This window comes from Eschrichtius robustus, chromosome 8 (assembly GCF_028021215.1).
Source record: "Eschrichtius robustus isolate mEscRob2 chromosome 8, mEscRob2.pri, whole genome shotgun sequence".
Lineage (NCBI taxonomy): Eukaryota > Metazoa > Chordata > Mammalia > Artiodactyla > Eschrichtiidae > Eschrichtius > Eschrichtius robustus.
This window is the reverse complement of record NC_090831.1, coordinates 92,986,302-93,005,002: the sequence shown is the minus strand read 5'-3', so window position 1 is coordinate 93,005,002 and position 18,701 is coordinate 92,986,302. Positions and strand designations below refer to the sequence as shown.

Sequence of the window (18,701 nt, the reverse complement as noted above, 5' to 3'; positions counted from 1 at the left end):
GCCCGTGCGTCTAGAGCCCGTGCTCCGCAACAAAGAGAAGCCACCGCAATGAGAAGCCTGTGCACCGCAACAAAGAGTAGTCCCGGCTCACCTCAACCAGAGAAAGCCCACATGCAGCAACGAAGACCCATTGCAGCCAAAAACAAAGAAATTAAAAAAAAAAAAAAAAAAAAGCAGCAGAGGCAAGAGAGGTGAGGGCCTCACTGTAACTTGTGCGCAGAACCAGAATCCAAACACAAGTTTACTCCGAATACATCATTTGTCCAGCCACTCAACCAAACTGAGCATAGACTCATCACAGCAGCTTTTTAAGATCATGAATTCTCAATCCCACCCGCCCTGCCTGCTAAGTCAGAATATCTGAGAATAGGATCCAAGAACCTGGGTCTTTCTAAGCCTCCCAGCTGATCCTCGGACAGCCACATTGGGGAGCTGCTTTCTCCTGTTCATTATTACAGGTCATTACTGGCTTCTTACGTGTCTTATTTGCAAGATCAATTAGCCTCCTCTTACATCCTCTGTATCATCAGCCCACACAGGCGGGCACCACATATATGCTCAACACCTGCTTGTTACAGGGAACTAAGTTTGTTCTAAATTGCTTATCACTGTTTTTTTTCTTAATCCTTTTCATCATCATGAAAAGCAGAATTATATTTCAGTAAGGTTTTGCCTATAAAAAAATTTACTGAGAAGTTTTTATCTTTACCAAATGAGAATAAGTAGACACATGGGTTCCAATAAGAATATTTTTAATTTCCTCTTTTTTAAAAAAAAATACACTTCCCGATTCTGTGGAAAGACAGCTCATAGTCCTAATGCCCTTTTTCCTTTTCACAGCTCCTTCTGAGCAAACTCATTCACAGAGGGGATAGATTACCAGTCTTTTCTGATGATGTTTCTTTTGGTCATCCTCTACTGAATTTAAATGGGGTCATTATTTTAAGCGGGAATAAAATTATTTTATACACCATGACTCAGAGAGATCTTGTTTCCATTAAAATTCTCTTTCTAAGCAATAAAAATGGATTATTACACAATGGTTTGTGCAATATTTCCCAAGACACCTCACTCCAAATGTCATGCACACCAAAATTTTTCTCTTTTCCACCACGGACTGCTGTTAGAAAAAAAAAAAAAATGCAATTGTGTTTTTCTTTTTTTTCTGGCCCCCCGGCATGTGGGATCCTAGTTCCCCAACCAGGGATCAAACCCACCGCCCCCCTGCATTGGAAGCGCAGTCTTAACCACCGGCCAGCCAGGGAAGCCCCTGCAATTGTGTTATTTTTAACCCTCCTGGTTTTCTTGTTCTTACCTCAGAGCCTTGCTTTGGGGACTGGTGTCCACTGGCGGAGTCCTGGCCAGATGACCCTGGTCTTTCCAGGAGAGAGAAGTACCCCGTATTCCCTAATCTGCGGCCGGGCAGCCATGCTGGGAAGCTGAAGCCTCCTCCTTCCGGGCTGTTCCACACCCCAATGGCCTCCAGGTGTCACAGCAGAGTGTGGTGGGCGGGCCTGGGGCCGGCTCACCCGCAGGGGGTTGCCAATCAGAACAATTTGAGGAGCTGTAGGAAGGCTCTCCCAGGGCCCTCATGGTGGACTGAAAAGTGCATGGCATTGTTCCTGGGGTCAGAAGACGTGGATAATCCTTCCATCACGGCAACACCAGGAAGGGCATGCAGACAGAGCCCATTGCCAGAAAAAAATCACCTCTCTCTGAGCCTCTTGTGAACATGTACAAAGTCCAAAGAAAGATGCAAAACTTTCTTTTCTTTCCCTATCAGGACATGTCTCAGTTCAGCAGTCCCTTCTTTCTTTTTCTACTCCTTTGCCTCACATTACTGTCCCGGCTCCCTCCTGCCACTGCGCCTTGTGCTTTGGTCCCGGACAGACCTCAGCGAGGCAAATGTGGATTGTTGTGTTCTTCAGACTAGATCGTTTGGAAAACAACAAACCCTCCTGCTTATATTGATCACCTCTTGTAAATTAGCTTAACAAGTTGTTCTGCCAAAAGCTCTTACCCCACCATCCCTGGGCAGATCAGATCAGGATGCTATGGTCTTAAGTGCAGCAGAAAAACATTTGGCCCTAAGTCCCCATCAGTAGATGTTAAATTTAGTGTGTTATTTCCCTTATACAACACCTACTACTTTTAACATTAATAATTACAATAACTAGCATTTATTGAGTACTTTGTTTCTGACACAGTGTAAGTCATTTATCACCTCTTTTAAGCCTCACGACAATACTAAAAAACATTTTATAATGATCTAATTTTACTGATAAAGGAGGAAAGAGATTAATTTCCCCAAAGCCACAGTAAATGGTGGCACCAGGATTCGAACCAGACAGTTGGGTTCCCCAGCCCATGTCTCAACCACCATATTTGACTGCAGTGAGACTGCATATAACCAAAGGGTATGAAGGTTCAGCTATGCAAGATGAACAAGTTCTCAAGACCTAATGTCCAGAATGGTGACGATAGTTTAACTATACTGTATTGTATACTTGAAATTTACTGAGTATAGACCTTAGATCTTTCCATACACACCACACACACACATTCATACAAATAGTAACTATGTAGAGGTGATGAATATGTTAATTAGCTTAATTATGGTGATCATTTAACAATGTATGCATAGATCAAAACATTGTTATACACCTTAAATATATACAGTTTTTATATGTCAATTATATCTCAAAGCTGTTTTTTAAAAAAAAGGAAAGAAAAAAATGGATGATTTTATTAAACAAAAATTCTCCAAATGTTAACATTTACCATAGTGGCTTTATACACACATAAATTTTTTTTGAATTTTTGAATTTTATTTATTTTTTTATACAGCAGGTTCTTATTAGTTATCTATTCACACACACACACACTTTTATTTTTCTGAACCATTTTGGAATTGAAGACGTGATGTCCCTTTATCCTTAAATGCTTCCATGTGTGTTTCCTAAAACCAAGAACTGTCTCATGAAAACCCTGATACTATTAGTAAAATCAGGAAATTAACATTGATATAATACTATTATCTAGTCTACAGACCCTATTCAGATTATTCCAGTTGTTCCAATAATAGATTTAATAGCAAATTTAAATCCCTGTGTTGAAAAAAAAAAAAAAAAAAAAAGACTACATGTAGCCAGCCAATATTTTAAAACAGGATCAACAGAAGTTGCGAATCTGTGAATCCAAATACCAGGAGCTGTAATGCCTGGAGTTCCCCAGGCTGCGTATGTGACCATGGCTCCATCGATGCCATAAAGGCAGGACAGTGCAGATCCAACAAGATGGATGCAAAAAGATGGATGAAATGATTTATGAGACACTACACTACTTCATGTTATAAAAGTCATAAATTCCTTGGAATAAAGATCATTTATTACTGAGCACAAAATATCCACTGTGTAGGGGAAAGAAAAAAAAAGGCATAACAAGACCAAACGGGTTCAAAGAAAGAAATGGGTATTTTTAAAAAGAGTTGTTGCATCAGCTCATCTGTAGTTTGTGAAACAATGTTATAGCAAATCCTGATAAATTATTTTGCCACACCCCATCAACAGGTTAATAAGAATTTTCCAATAAATACAAATCAGATTTTTAAAATATTCTGCATGATATCAATTTTTTAAAATTAAGTATGCAGTACAAATGTTTTTGAGTGCAAAAATGGATAGGTGAAATGTCTTGTGTTTATTTCATTAACTATTTAGTGTTATAAAATGTGTGTTTATGTATGTGAGTAACTTTAGAATAAACCCAGATGTTTCTGATGAACCCAAAATGATAGAATTGCAATAGACTTCACACAACAGACTTACACAATATATTTATATTAAAGATTTTCTAAGACTCATGCTTTTAAAGCTGATTTATATCACAACATATCCAATTTCATAAATTTTGTGCCTTACCTTTTGTGCTAAAACAAGGCAGGTTCCAAATATTCCAAATATACGGTTTCCCACTGTCGTTTAATAAAGGCTACAAACCTACCAGTTTTCCTCACAATTAATCAGCAGGGTACTGAAGGACTTTTTTTCCCATCAGAAACAAAGTCAAAAAGCTTATATGTCTATATATAACTATACATCTCCTTTGTCCCTCACTTGAATGTAAGCTTCTCTAGAGTATGGTGGTTTGTACAAAGCAGCAGCTCAAAAAACATTAGTTGAATAAATAGGGCTCTCTCTTTTGACCACACCCTACCATAGGCACATAACTACTATCAACAAGTACCAGTAGGCAACTAGCTTGGAGGCCGCCCACACCCTGTCCCTGGAGAAATGAGTCAAAGTGTAATCACCTGAGCAGAATCTATTTTATTGAAAAGAGTTATCACCTGATTCCCTTGAACACAAATAATTCAATGAATTCCTTAGGCTTTCGAGGGAGTTCATAAAGTTACATGAGGTGCCATGAAATTAACTGGCCACAGTGAACTTATTCTGGTGCCAAAGTTCCTTTCGTAAAAGAAGCTGTACACACAGAGCCAAATTCCCGTTCTTGTTTCCTGTTGGTTCTCTTCCATGCCAGCCACCTTTAACCCCATGAAAGCTGAAGGACCCTACCACAAAATCAGCCCCCTTCTGGTAGCTGTCCCCAGCCCCCCTTGCCTTGGAGCTGCTCCCATCCCTGTAGTGGAAAGTTGGCCTTTTGTTGCCTGCAGATATGCCCTTGGTCAGTTCTTAACCCTGTACCCTCCCAGGGCAGCGAGACGCTCAGGTGTTAGCAGTTGCTCTTGGAAGCTCATTCCTTTAGCTCTGTTCAGAGTCCAGTTGGTTGAGTCGCTTTACAATGATGCTGTTGATTTTCTTAAGATCATCTATGTCCTTTCCCTCAGCTGCTAGTCTTCTTGACACATCTTCCATCTTGTTGCCAGTTTGAACTTTAAAATGAAAAACAGACAGTGTTACACTGGTTTCCAGTGTGTTCCATCAGGACTCATCAGAGCCCCGTTGGGGTGCTCGGCTGAGAGGCCCTCTTGGCAAATCCCCTGCTCCAATATCCCACGCAGCCCAGAAGCCCAGAAGAGAAATTGATGAAGACTGAAGTTACCTATCAAGTGAATTATTTTTACGACTTCTTGGTGAAAGACTTGACTACCTTTGGCAGACTCCACACAGCTTTTCGCTAAGAAAGACTTTGCTGTGAGCAACTAAAGGAAACCACCAGCGTCTGATTATCCCCACAGAAGTGACTGTTATGTTGTCTCATTTTGAGACCCATTCTCAGAAAAGGTTTTTCACTCCACATGTGGGAGGTGGGATATTTTGGGTTCCAGACTACTTTGATATACATAGCTCTCCTGATTCTAAATTATCAGCCCATAATGAATGTATAATAATTCCCGTCAGACCACCCTGAGAGCAGAGAGTCCATATGTCCAAAATAAATAGAACCTCTGGTTATTGAGTAAGTCAGGGAATGGAACACTCTTGAGGTCTGCTTATGAGTTAAAATTTCCAAGAAAAGCAGCACAAAATCAGTATTTAATATGTGAGCTCCTTATCATTTCCATTGCAGGCAAGTTTTTTCCAAGACATCTTTCAGGAACTAATGATGGTGGTAACATGCTACTGGGTTTAGCCAAAAACTAATGTGGGAAATTGTTAGAGCCTCACCTTCCAGGCTTGGGACAAACTGTTGCCCAGAAGCTGCCTTTCCCCCATATCTGAAAAATTATGTTGGATGAATTATAGTCCAAGACATGACAGAAAGGTTTTAATTGACCTTTGATGCAGAACCAGGCAGAGATACCACTTGCTTCTAGAGAAAAGTGTGACACAAATAAATCCATAGCATGTGACATACTTCCCCTCTTGGGAAACTTCTACATTACTCAAACACAGAAGGAAGTAGCAGCCATGTTGGACTAAGTCTGTTCCACAATACACTGGTTCCAAGTTAAATTCCAAAAGAGAAAAAGGTTTCTATATGCAAAAACGTTACAGAAAAGTCATGCCTGACCTGCCTTTTTGGAAATTCACAAGAAGTAAAATGAAATACCTTAAGTATTACTAACCCAGCAATTCTCAAACTCATTTGACCATAGAACCCTTTTTTAAATTAAGGCAATACTTAATCACATCCCACATATCTACATTGCTTGGCCACTGGGAACTGTTACAGAGGCAGGTAGGCATCCCCGGTAACCTATCCTTGCTGTCCGTTATTCCTCTTTAGGACAGAGATTGTGACAAAAACACAAGGCCCAACAGTTTATTCAATGTAATCAGTATAAAATAGGCTTATTTCTCTTGCATAAAAATGTCAGGGTTATAAAGAAGATAAGTTCTTACACTTCAGTTAAATGACACAAATTTGCACTGAACCCCACTGAGAGCAAAAAGGTTTCCTTGTTAAAGATGAGCACAGGCCAAGTTCATTTATAGCTGCCTGTGCCAACTCTGGTCTTAGGTTGGGCTAAGGTTTATCTGAAAGCCACAGGAAGCCTTTATTATTACTTCAACACAGGCAGTGGAGGGCCAGGGAGGTCTGGAGGCAGAGAGCTCAGGGTATGAACCCCAGTTCTGCTTCTGACTAGCTGGATAAATGTGGAGAGTTAAACTCTCCGGGCCTTAGTCTTTCATCGGTAAAACAGAAATATTAGACACTACCTTGAAGGGTAGAGTAAGGACTTAAGATAATGAATTTAATGTGTCTGGCAAAGAGTAATTGTCCAATAAAAAGACACTCTTCTTTATTCACATTTTCTTTTCTTTTTTTTTCTAAGATTTTTTTGATGTGGACCATTTTTTTTAAAGTCTTTATTGAATTTGTTACAATATTGCTTCTGTTTATGTTTTGGTTTTTTGGCCGCAAGGCATGTGGGATCTTAGCTCCCCGACCAGGGATCAAACCCTCACGCCCTGCATTGGAAGGCAAAGTCTTAACCACTGGACCGCCAGGGAAGTCCCTTCTTTCTGTTTCTTGATATGACTTTGCCCTCAATATAAAACACTAGAAGCAAACATAAAATAAATCCTATTCATACAAGGGGGTATAATATGGTGATAAAGTGAATGGTCTTTGATGTCAGGCAGGGGTGTCTCTGAGCCCTGATTAGGCACCATTGTCTGTTGGCCTTGGGCATATTAATTAATCTCTCTAAGCTTCAGTTTCAGCATTGAAAAAACCAAAATAACAATAGGTCCTACACTATAGAGTTGTTATGAGGTGGTCAGCAAACAGACATAAATGCTTAGCACAGTGCCTGGGACAGAGTGGGCACCCAATACATAACATTTTAAATTCTTATTGCCCTAAATCTTACTACTTACTTTCCCACAAAAAACAGCAGTCCCTTTGGGTTGCTCCCAAGTCGGTAGGCATACCAAAAATTTCTCAATAGTTTAACTTAGTCATTTCCTGGGCAGGTGAGGCAGGATGATATTTGGAGCATCAACTTATGTGGTATAACATTTCAGAAGAGTAATCCATGCGCTCTTTCCTGCAGGTTCAGGGCCAACCCTCCTCCAAAGAATAATCACACGCAAAGGCACCATTATTGTAAGGATAGTTCACACTGTAGCTTCTAAGTGCAAAAGGGCATCAGCAGGGTGACAAACAAGCAATTAAACATCACCCCTTCGCACCAGCTCTGAAACCCATACCAGGAAAAGACCTTTAAGCTGGAAGGGAGACGAAGTTTTGGGGAGGAAAAGGGGTTGGAAGCTGTAAGTAAGAGTCACGCCCTCTGCCCACTTCCCATCACCACCACTGCTACCTCCACTGATCCTGAATGAATTTGAAATAGAGGCATTTCAGAGACATGGGATCCAACATTTAGGAGTTCTGAAGGCTACAAGGCCTGCAGGGCAGAAGAAATGACAGTGTGGTGGATCCAGGCAAAAGGGTATAAAGCATGACTCCTTCGCTCAGGCTCCGTCCACTCTTAAGAGGGGTGGGAGGGAACTGAAGTAACTCCAGGTGGTGGTCTGCAAGGGACAGCTCAGAGAGGATGCTGGTGGGCTTTCCTGAAAGGGCAACATGCCTCAGGATGGACAGCACCCCTCCCCCACCTGAGGCAGAGAGGAGAGTGGCACTGAGACCTCAGGGGATCTCTTGGCTGAGAGACTGTGTGGGAAAGCCTGGGTCACCGCTCAAGGGCGGACACGCAGGGCCCAGGCCAAGGGCAGGCAGGACGCCAGCCCGGGCGGTGTCAGACAGGAGAAGTCTCCTCCCATCCCAGCACTGCCTCTGGGCCCTGGCACAAGCCCAATTAGTGCTTCTAATGGATTTCAGGGAAGCGAGGGAACCTGGAAGAGGGGGTGAACCTGACTGTGACTGAAAATTATAGACCTGAGTTCATGGAGAGCTCATGTGCCGGATGAAGAAAACCCCGAGTTAGCTAGAATAAGCTGCCTACCATTGGCAGCTAGGGACTCCAGGTGAGAAATTAAAGCATTATAAAAACATTTAATGTCCATGTTTGCGAACTGCTGGCACTGAGGGCTTATGTGTGCCCCAGCGACCCGGCCCAGAGCAGCAGGTACCCTAGGCATTCACGCCCCCTCAGCCTTCAGTGGCAGCACTGACTGCCAGGAAGCACTGCCTCGTTACCGCAGCAAAGCTAAACAACCAGCTACAAAGTAAGTGCATAGCAGTGATGAAAAGTGTGTCGATGGTACTTACCTATCAGAAATATCACGAAGGAAACCAGTGCCAGGCTGACAATCAGCATGATGATCAGCCCCACCAAAAACAGGCTGTGGTTTCCATTTCCTGAGTTAGTGCCGATGTCCGGGATTTTCTCCTCTAGAGCTAATGTGAAACAAACAACAACAAAGACAAAAACTCCTCAGCATTAAAAAAAAGAGAGAGAGAGAGAGAGATGTAAGGGATATGCCCATTTTCCCTCTGATCACTCTGGAAAGAGACCTATATTTGAGGAATGTCTTTGGATCGGGTGCTCTTTGAGAATTTTTCACCTTCTATAACAGTATTCAAAGGACAAGCCGGGTCAAGCTATCTCCTCAGCCCCTATTTGGAAAATTCTTTGAAGATTGTGTTAACACTGATGTAGCCGGACTTGGATTTTTCTTTTGCTTGGGGGAGGGGGATGGTGGGCAGGGAATAAATAAGTTAAGGGTTCAGAGTGATGGAGGCTCTATTGCCCTTTTCCTAAAGTGAGCCAAGAATAAAACACAGCTGGCTGTGGGCCACTTACTCTGGGTGAAAGGCTGAACACTCTGAGATATCTCCCAGAAAACTTTATTTCCTATAAAAATAACCAGTTATGCTTATAACCATTTAAACAACAACATCAAAATGACCCTGATGTAATTTGGTTTCTAAAAGCTGTTTCCAGGATGGACACGCTCTGGAAGCAAGGTTCTCTTAAATGTTTTACAGTTGAACTGAAAATGCAACCATGCTTATAAAACAGCTTGGTTCACCCAAACCATGAATTGTCTGCATTTGGTCACTGTTTTGTAAGGCCTATTTGCCTAATAACACCCAAATTAAATTGAAAAAGAAATACAGAAGCTTGCGGTAATGGAGATCCTTGAATTGCCTTCTGTAATTCCTCCTATTTTATATCAGTCCCACACCCTCTGCTACTTGATTATGGAGAGATGGGGGCTTAGGTCCTGTGCTTTATAGGGACATCCTGTGTCACACCCTCCAGAGCTTTTCCTTCCTAATCATAGCCACGGCATAAGCTGGCACCCAAACACCTGCATTTATTGAGACCGACTGCAGTAAAAACAGGTGAAAATCTGAACAAATTAAAATGAAGAGAAAAACAAGAATTCAAAAAGGATTTAGGGGGCTTCCTTGGTGGCACAGTGGTTAAGAATCCGCCTGCCAATGCAGGGGACATGGGTTCGAGCCCTGGTCTGGGAAGATCCCGCATGCCACGAAGCAACTAAGCCCGTGCGCCACAACAACTGAGCCTGCGCTCAAGAGCCCACGAGCCACAACTACTGAGCCTGCATGCCACAACTACTGAAGCCCATGCACCTAGGGCCCATGATCCCCAACAAGAGAAGCCACCGCAAGGAGAAGCCCGTGCACCGCAACGAAGAGTAGCCCCCACTCGCGGCAACTAGAGAAAGCCCACGCGCAGCAACGAAGACCCAACGCAGCCAAAAAATAATAATAAATAAATAAAATAAAAACAAAAAGGATTTAGAAGGGGAATAATGGACATAAAATTGGGACAGTAAGAGTTTCGAGTGTATGTGAAACAAACAGCAAGTGGGCATCTATCACCTGTGTTGGAACGTCAGCGTTTAAGCTAGAAAAGACGGGGCTCAGAATAACCTGATAGAACTCATTTATAATATTTAGGGGACAAGATACACATGTAGTATTTAGTATTCAGCAGTTTTTTATTTTGTTTTCCCCCTCCTCTTTCTAATGCTTTAATTGAGGCAATTTGTAATCTAAAAAAATGAAGCTGACTTTTTTGCCCAACAAAATTTTAATGATTTTTTTTTTAAACTAGATAAACGTGTGGAACAATCCGCTATGAAGTAAAACCTCTCTAGGAAAGTGGGCACCCTCGGTGACCTGGCTGTGGTCACTAGAAGGCACAAAAGCGGCCAAGAGGGATGAGTAAGCCTCATCTCAGCAGCCTCCACCGCTTTCCAGGGAGATAAACTCCACAGGGAACTTCTCAGAACTTTTAAAGACAAGAGTTCAAATCTTGCTTAAGAGCCAAGAAAGCCCACAAGCCTGGCAAGTATTCAGAGAACAAAAGCAAAAATTGCCTAATACTAAACAGCGTCTGTAACGCAGAGGCTTCCTAATGCCCACACCGCCCCCAGCCCACGACCACAGGTCCAGCTCAGCATTCGCTATTTTTAGGTGGCCTAGAAGCCCGGACGGGCCGCCAAGCCTGGGAAGGCACACATACGGAACAGACGCTGCGATCCGGCAGGACAGAGGTTTAGTTTGTTTAAGTCATTTATGGAATCCACAACATAAAGCTTTCTATCTTCAGGAATGCCGCCAGAGCCGGTGTCCTGGGAAGGATTCATTGTCCCTGGAAGAAAACACTGCTGTTAAACACGAGAGGCGGGGCTGGGGAGCCGGCCTTCACACAGATCACAGCCCACAGGAAGTTGGGCTGGCACGTGAAGACCCACCCACACATGCTACTGCCAAATGAAGGGCTAGAAAAGTTTAGCTGCTCCTTTTGGGGACAACATTGAAACTCTTCTTTTTGCTTTGCTTGCCAGGAAGCTCAGAGTCAAGTGTGTGTCCCAATTTTAATGCTTTAATACCCTGCTTATCTGCACTTGCTCTTTCTTCCTGCTCAGATTTCTCAATTCTGTCTATATTTGCCCTGGGCCTCTTTTAATTTTTTTGTAATTGATTTTTGAATGTTTCTCTTTATTACACTGTTCGTATTCTGGTGAGACTTCTCAAATCCTTTGTGCAAGAAGACGATGTATAAATACGTAAAAAGATAAAATTAAGCTAGGCAGCCTGTGGCCATAAGGATTCTGAGAGAAGAAGAAAATGTTACTGTGAACCATTCTAATTGATGAGGCTTTAATACAAAACTATACTTTTTATATTCTCCCTCAATATGGTATAGGAGTCCCTACCTTAAAGGTATCCTTTAGTCATTACAGACTGGCTCTGAGACCTCAAGACAAAAATCTTAGCAAACTGAGTACGGAGATGAATACTGCAGTTGTTGGAGGCTAAACTTCAGGACCTCTCAGGTCTCTTCCTTCTGTGTTTCCTTAGAGTGCGGTCACTTACGTAATAAGTAATTCTAAAATTGTGGTTTACATTGAAGATAATATTCTCTAATGATAGCACAAGTTCAAGCTACACTGAAAAATCTGAATGGATTAAAAAGTTCTATTTTAAGATGTCTCTCTAGCACAACAGAGAACTTGTGACCTTTTAATTATGTGAAAAGAAGGTTCTAGGAAGACAAATTCCGATTGCTATCAAAGCTCTCTCCTTCACAGTTATCTCTTTTCATAAAATGAGTCTAATAATGGATGTGGGATTTTTTTGATCGGGAAAGGATTTTAGACATGCTCTCATCTAGCCCCCATCCTTTCCACAAATGAGAAAATTGAAGCTCAGAAGGTAAATGCCCAAGATCATACATTAGCTAGTTGCCGGGCTGGAAGCAGGCCTCACGCTTCAGAGTTCACTGCCCCTTCCCTTGTGCTACCTTTCTTCTCCACACCCTTCCCGAATCCTTTGTCAAGACTCAGCTCAAACCTCACCTCCATTAAGAATCAACCTGTCTTTCCCTTGTGCCCTTGCTGGATACTGTACATTCTTCTATCAGAACATCTGTTCTATTTTATCGCATTTATTTGCTTACTTCTTTGATTTCCCCAATTGACTGAACACTCCATAGGGTAATCTCCAATACTATTCTTCAAATGCCCAGTGCCAAGTTTAGAAGACAGTGATTTATGTTAAGTTGGAACACCTAAAATATTTTATTTACGATTTAAATCTCACTATTTCCAAAAGAATTTGAGGCAGTTAATAATAAGTACACTAACATAAAACTGAGGTTAAGAATCCTCGTGTCATATCTATCTGGACTTTAGTAAAAGCAATGCAGAAAACTTCACATCTGCCTACATGTGGCAACACACTATTGACTTCCTCTTAACATTTAAAAAATTTCCTTTAATGCCCAGCTACAAAATGAAGGCAAATATGATTAGAGTTAGGAGAAACCAAATTCAGAAAAAAAAAGATGAACACCTATAGAAGACCTGAAAAAAAAAAAAAGTATCAGCCATTTACTAAACAGATTAAACTGCACTCTAAAATATTAAGACCGAACAATTTCCCAGTAATAACTAAAAACCTACTAGTACTTGTAAAAAAAAATGTTTCCCCACAACCCTAGCTAAGAAAAACAGAGAGCTCGAAAAGTTATGAACTAGTTAAAATTTTTTTTTAAGTAAAAATCTAAAAGGGTGTTTCATTTATGCTGAAATTTTAATTAACAGGAACACCTAACTCCATGAATATTTTAGGTAAGATACTACTGAAGCACTTTATATATTGATATTACTGAATTCCAAATATACTTCATGGATCATTCCTAAGGGAATGACTTGAAGTGACAAAAAAAAAAAAAAAGTAACAGCATATAGAACAGAGGGGCCTTAGAGATCAATCAAATCTCATCCTTTTACAGATAAAACCAAAAGTGTTGACTGATGCATGGTCACAGATTCCTAAACTATTCTTTTAAAAATGTTTTATATTTTATCGTCTCTTTATATATTATCCCAAACACTAATATCTGATGAGGCATAAAGGTTGTGTCCCATCATAGGATCATCGTTCCAGACACAGCGTCTATTTTAGGCTTGGTAGCTGACACATGGTTCATTTTTGGATCTCTGACTTGACATCCTTGAGCCTTAGCTTCCCCTCTAGGCATGTAATTACTATTGCTTAAATCTCATACTGAGGCTTGAATCAGTGTTTACAAAGTAGAGGATTAGCTAGAAAATCATAGCTACAAAAACTGACTTAAGAGCTGCACAACAAATAAAATCTCCAAATTACTGGCCTTGCTGCTAACTCAAAAGGTGATTCAATGCGACATCAAACCCAGAAGCACTAACATAACAACTTAGAGTGAACTCTGAAGTGCTCTGAATGGAAATCTCTTCATTTGGGTAAAGTCACAATGTAAATAGATGCTATTTCAATGCATTTTTAATTAAATGCAAGATGCAAATGAAAAATAAAGAGCCAGTAGAGAAAACTGAGTTGGGTGTGGTTCACGGACGCCAAGAACCTGCAAATGACCCTGCGAGTAAATGGATACAAGATCACATGGCCCTCAAGCCAGGACCCATAGCTGTTTGACACCCAGTTGTTGCTATCTTTGCATCTCCACATGAGAGCATCTGGCAACAACCAGCAGCGCTGGAGCAGCCAGAGTGTTACTAAATTCTGCATTGCACTAACTTGACCCTCCTTCTTGACTGCGGTGTGCAAATTTGCTCATTAAGTAAGATTGACCAAAGTAGCATCCTTTTCATGGAACCCTTTCTAATACCTTGAGCTGAAACATGTAAGTAATTTTATTTTCCTCCAGTTTAGATCAATGCTAACAGCTGATTCTTTTTGTCATTTAAGAATTCTTTGACTACCTGCTAATAAATATTCTGACCAATATCATCGTCCATGAAAATTTGCTTTGCTCTTTACTTTTTCCCATAGGTGCGTGGTATCAAACCAGAGAAATAACTCAAACCAGCACTGCTTGCCACAAAATCATAATTGTTATAATAAGATTTAATTCAAAGCTAATAGGAAGCTTTATTGAGCAAGTCATGGTAATTTGTTTTATAATTCCGTTTCAGAGTCAGTGCCTCTTCACAACCAGGAAGTAATTTTTAAAATCAAGTCTAAATCATCTGTATCAAAAGTTAAAAAAGCACAGAGTAGGGCTTCCCTGGTGGTGTAGTGGTTAAGAATCCGCCTGCCAATGCAGGGGACAAGGGTTCAAGCCCTGGTCCCGGAAGATCCTACATGCCGCGGAGCAACTAAACCTGTGCGCCATAACTACTGAGCCTGCGCTCTAGAGCCCGCGAGCCGTGAGCCACAACTACTGAGCCCGTGTGCCGCAACTACTGAGGCCCGTGTGCCTAGAGCCCGTGCTCCACAACAAGAGAAGCCACCACAATGGGAGCCTGTACACTGCAACGAAGAGTACCACCCGCTCACCACAACCAGAGAAAAGCCTGCGCACAGCAACGAAGACCCAATGCAGCCAAAGATAAAATAAATTAAAAAATTAAATTAAAAATAAAGCACAGAGCACATGCAACAAAAATCATCCCAGCCTCAAGAATCATAATTCATATATTTATATTTATCTTTGAATGCAATGCAAGTGAGAGAAAGTAATCCCGTTTTTTTTAGTTGAAAATATATGTGAAACCTCTAAAATTCCTAGCTTGATTTTCTTGGACCAGAGAAGCTCCTTATACTCTGACACAAGGGAGGACATATTAAAAAGATCCTTTCTTGGAAGCCTGACTATACACAGGACTATTCTTGCTATAGATATGCTACAAGATACTAAGTTTGCTGGCTTCTGGAAAAGTGAAAACATGAAACACTTTGTATGATACCATTCTCTTCGCTTCTTTAATAATGTAAAACATACAGTATTTATAGCTAGAAATTCTATTTGTGCTTATCAAGCCAACTCTCCAATTTTACAGATGAGTCAACTGAAAAAGATGTTTACTTTTTTTTTCTCTAAGTGGATTGTAAAATGCATAAACCAAAGGATGCATTTTAGATGTTTGATAGAATGATTGTTGAACTAGAAATTAAGTATAATAAAAAATACATTATACAGTAAAAAAAAAAAAAATCATAATTCAGTCTCAGTAGAGTAATAGCATGCAAATTACTTTGCATGCAAATAGTAGCATGCAAATTACTTACAAAAATGTGAGCTTTGACTGCTAGGTTACCAGGAAAAACAAGTTATTCAGAAGCAACTATAATGACCTTCTAGAAATTCTGTAGCTCTTTCTTTGCCTCCCTTCAGCACACGGTGCTCCTATAAGGCCCATAAACCCCAGCATGAAACTGCTGGTCTATATTTAGTGTTAACTTAGCCAAGCAGTGTAAGATTCCAAATACTGACTTTTTTCATAGTGCCTAAGGTTTTTAGTAAATATAGTACTGGGACTATGCTTTAAAAAGAAAAAAACCACCATGCCTTGATTTAATTGGTAACTGACGAGGTTCTTATTGGACTGAGATTTACGTCCTTATTTGGCGGATGTGTAAACCGACACAGTTCCTGCACTTCTGCCAGGAGGTGCTCCCATGTATAAATATCGGGCAGCAGGCTGGAGCTGCCACTCTGACAACTAATTTGCACAGGACTCCAGTCAACAGGAAAAGAATAAGGCTGACCGTCTAACCAGGATGAGGGCAGATCAGAGGACGCCTAGGGCTTGCAGTAGCTACAAAGGCGGACTGTGCATGGGAGACTGAATGGCTACAGACCCAGTGCCCCCACTGCCGGCAATGGAAGCACTTTATCTCATCAACTTTCTTTCCTTTTCAAAGGCTTTATTCTATGCGTTTTTAATGCATCCTCCTTTCTCAGGAATGTCAGCCTCTGACGTGGTTCCCTCTCACACACGCCAAGGACCGTCTGCCCTCTGGGGTACATAAAAGGAGCAGTGAGGAGTAGACTATACCACAAGCCCACCCCCCTGACTGACTATCCGGGCAGGACACTGAGGGTTAAGTGGTAAACGGATACGTAACCCTTTATAATCCTACCCTCCATTGCTATCGCTAGACAGACATTAATTCATCCTTGAAACATATTGCACATCAATTAGAAAATGTTTGCTCCACAAAATTCCTTTTACGTCTGTATTCAGTATGGACCTCACTCTCCTTTTGGGGGAAAGGAGTGTCATCTTTCAAAGCTTCATCTGTACCTGAGGACCAGTTCATGAAGAAAGACAATGTGACCAGTAACTGTTTTTCTCAGAAGCATATAATACATTAAAAGCTATGCCAAATTTCTTGGAAAATGAGAATGTTTGTTAGCTATTATTTTAATTATCATATTCAGCTTTAATCTCCCAACTACCTCATCTGTTTTAAACCATCCATTCTTTGAAAAAATAATAGGATGGCCTCATTTTGAACATTGACTGTTTTTCTCTCTCCTGTAAACCTAACCCTTGAAGTATCAGTCACCTCCACTCCGCCTCAAAAGTGAGGAAAATGGAGACTAAGCAACTCCTCCTGCCAAAGTCTGAATTCAACCCTATTTTACACCAGTGAGGGGGATGAGATTTTTTATGGCTTATGAGCCACTAGACTTCTGGAGAACCAGTGAAGAACAAAACAAGACAACCTACCTCATTTTATCTACTCTGTATCTGAAAGGCCACATCCAGAAGAGTTTTGAGTCACAAAAAGAAAATAGGTATTCTCACATGAACTGTTCAATCTGGGGATATTTTCAAGTATTTCTTGCTTTTTCTTTCAAATATTATATCTCATTCCCAGGAAATTAAAACATGCTACCAAAGACTTGAGTCAAAGATACCAATTGGTTCAAAATTAATGACTGAACCTCAAAGAACTTACTAGGCAGGGACCATTTTAAACTCCTTTAAGCCAGCAAGATTAACCAAGAATCAAGGAATGAATTGGTCTCTCATATACCATTTTACTGCTCTGAAGAAAACTCAAGCATTCTTTCACATTGAATCCCCAGTTATCCTGTCTAGCAACTACCCATCAATTTGACAAAAAAGGCACCCGTCTATAAATTTAATATACAAGTTAACACTTGCTTATATCTTCTTCCTCCTAAAATCCCAGTAAAAAGGCAGAATAAAACTTATAAAACCACAAGTATAAAAACAGGAGGAAACAACACTGAGCAAGATTTCAACTAATGTATCAAACATGGGAAGGAGAGAGTGGTTGGTACCTGCCTTAGCAGACCTCCGGAGGACCATCACTGCTGAGTGAGGTGACAGACCCTGCAGAATTCAGGCAGGCTCAGGAACTGGAGGCAAAAGTGAAGTATGGAGCTAAACACAGGCAGGTAATTTCATGTTAGCCGAAAATATAATGCAATAAGAAGACTGGAAAACCATGTTACAGAAATCTCCCAAGAAAAAGAAATAAGGCCAGAGGCTCAAACCAGCAGCTCTAGTATCTCATGGGAGTTCCAGATCAAAAAAAAAATGTGTGTGTGTGTGTGAAGGGGGAGGGGAGGTCAAGAACTTAGTATTTTCCAGATCGCCAGAGTCCACCAAAGCACAGTACCACCCACTTTTAGAACAGTAGAGACGGATTCAAAGAACAAAAGAAACAAATCAGAAATTAAAATCCCATCAGATATCGCAGCAACACTTTAATTAGAATAGAGCAATGCCTTCAAAATCCTGAATCTGGTTTTCTACCTAGAATTTTATATACCAAGCCAAAGTATCTGTCAGACATTTAAAGTCCCAAAATAACTGACCTCCCACACACTCATTTCCAAAAGTTACTGAAGGAAGTGTTCCACTTTAACAGGAAAGTAACCTAATAACGAAGACAGGGGGTCCAGATGTGTAATCCAACTGGTGAGAGGAAAACAAATCCCAGGATGACGAAGTCTCAGGAAACAGCTGTATACTAAGATGAGAGAGAAGTTAGTCTAGACTGAAACAAGTACTCTGTTGGGCTTTGACCATGTGGAAGATAGATTGAAGAAGAATTTTACAAATTTACTTGGGACTATTTTGGAAAAGTTAGTGATGTGTGTGTAAAACCAAGACAAGATGTCCTATGAGAATGGAAATGTAAGCATAGTAAACCATCTAGTTCAGAGATGAATAGAAATATGGTCACTATAATGCAAACAATGCTGATTTAACCAAAAAAAAAAACAAAAAACAAAAAAAAATGGGAGAAGGGAAAAGTAAAAAGGCAGAAATCTTTGCCTATCGAATCAAGAAATAGCTGTGTAAGCATACTACTTAGAAATCTGAAACCAAGGTGCTAGGAAAAAACTATAAAGGCTGGAATGAAATGCCTCCTGAGAAATGGGAAAGGATGGCACAGGGAGCTAACTTCCTTATAAGCCTTGAAATACTATTATACTATGTATATACATCACTTTAATAAAAATTCATTAATATTTTAAAATATACATATATGAAATTGAAAATTTAGAAAAAAAT

General features: G+C 40.6%; 1 protein-coding gene across 1 annotated transcript; it reads right to left on the bottom strand.

Annotated features, from left to right (window-relative positions):
- Positions 1–4,333: 4,333 nt before the first annotated feature.
- On the bottom strand, positions 4,334–10,997 carry LSMEM1 (leucine rich single-pass membrane protein 1). Its single transcript, XM_068550199.1, has 3 exons — positions 10,874–10,997; positions 8,644–8,772; positions 4,334–4,894 (listed from the first exon to the last, which is right to left on the bottom strand). The coding sequence occupies exons 1-3, from the start codon at positions 10,995–10,997 to the stop codon at positions 4,764–4,766; spliced, it is 384 nt and encodes a 127-aa protein (XP_068406300.1). The 3' UTR covers positions 4,334–4,763.
- Between the last annotated feature and the right edge of the window lie 7,704 nt (positions 10,998–18,701).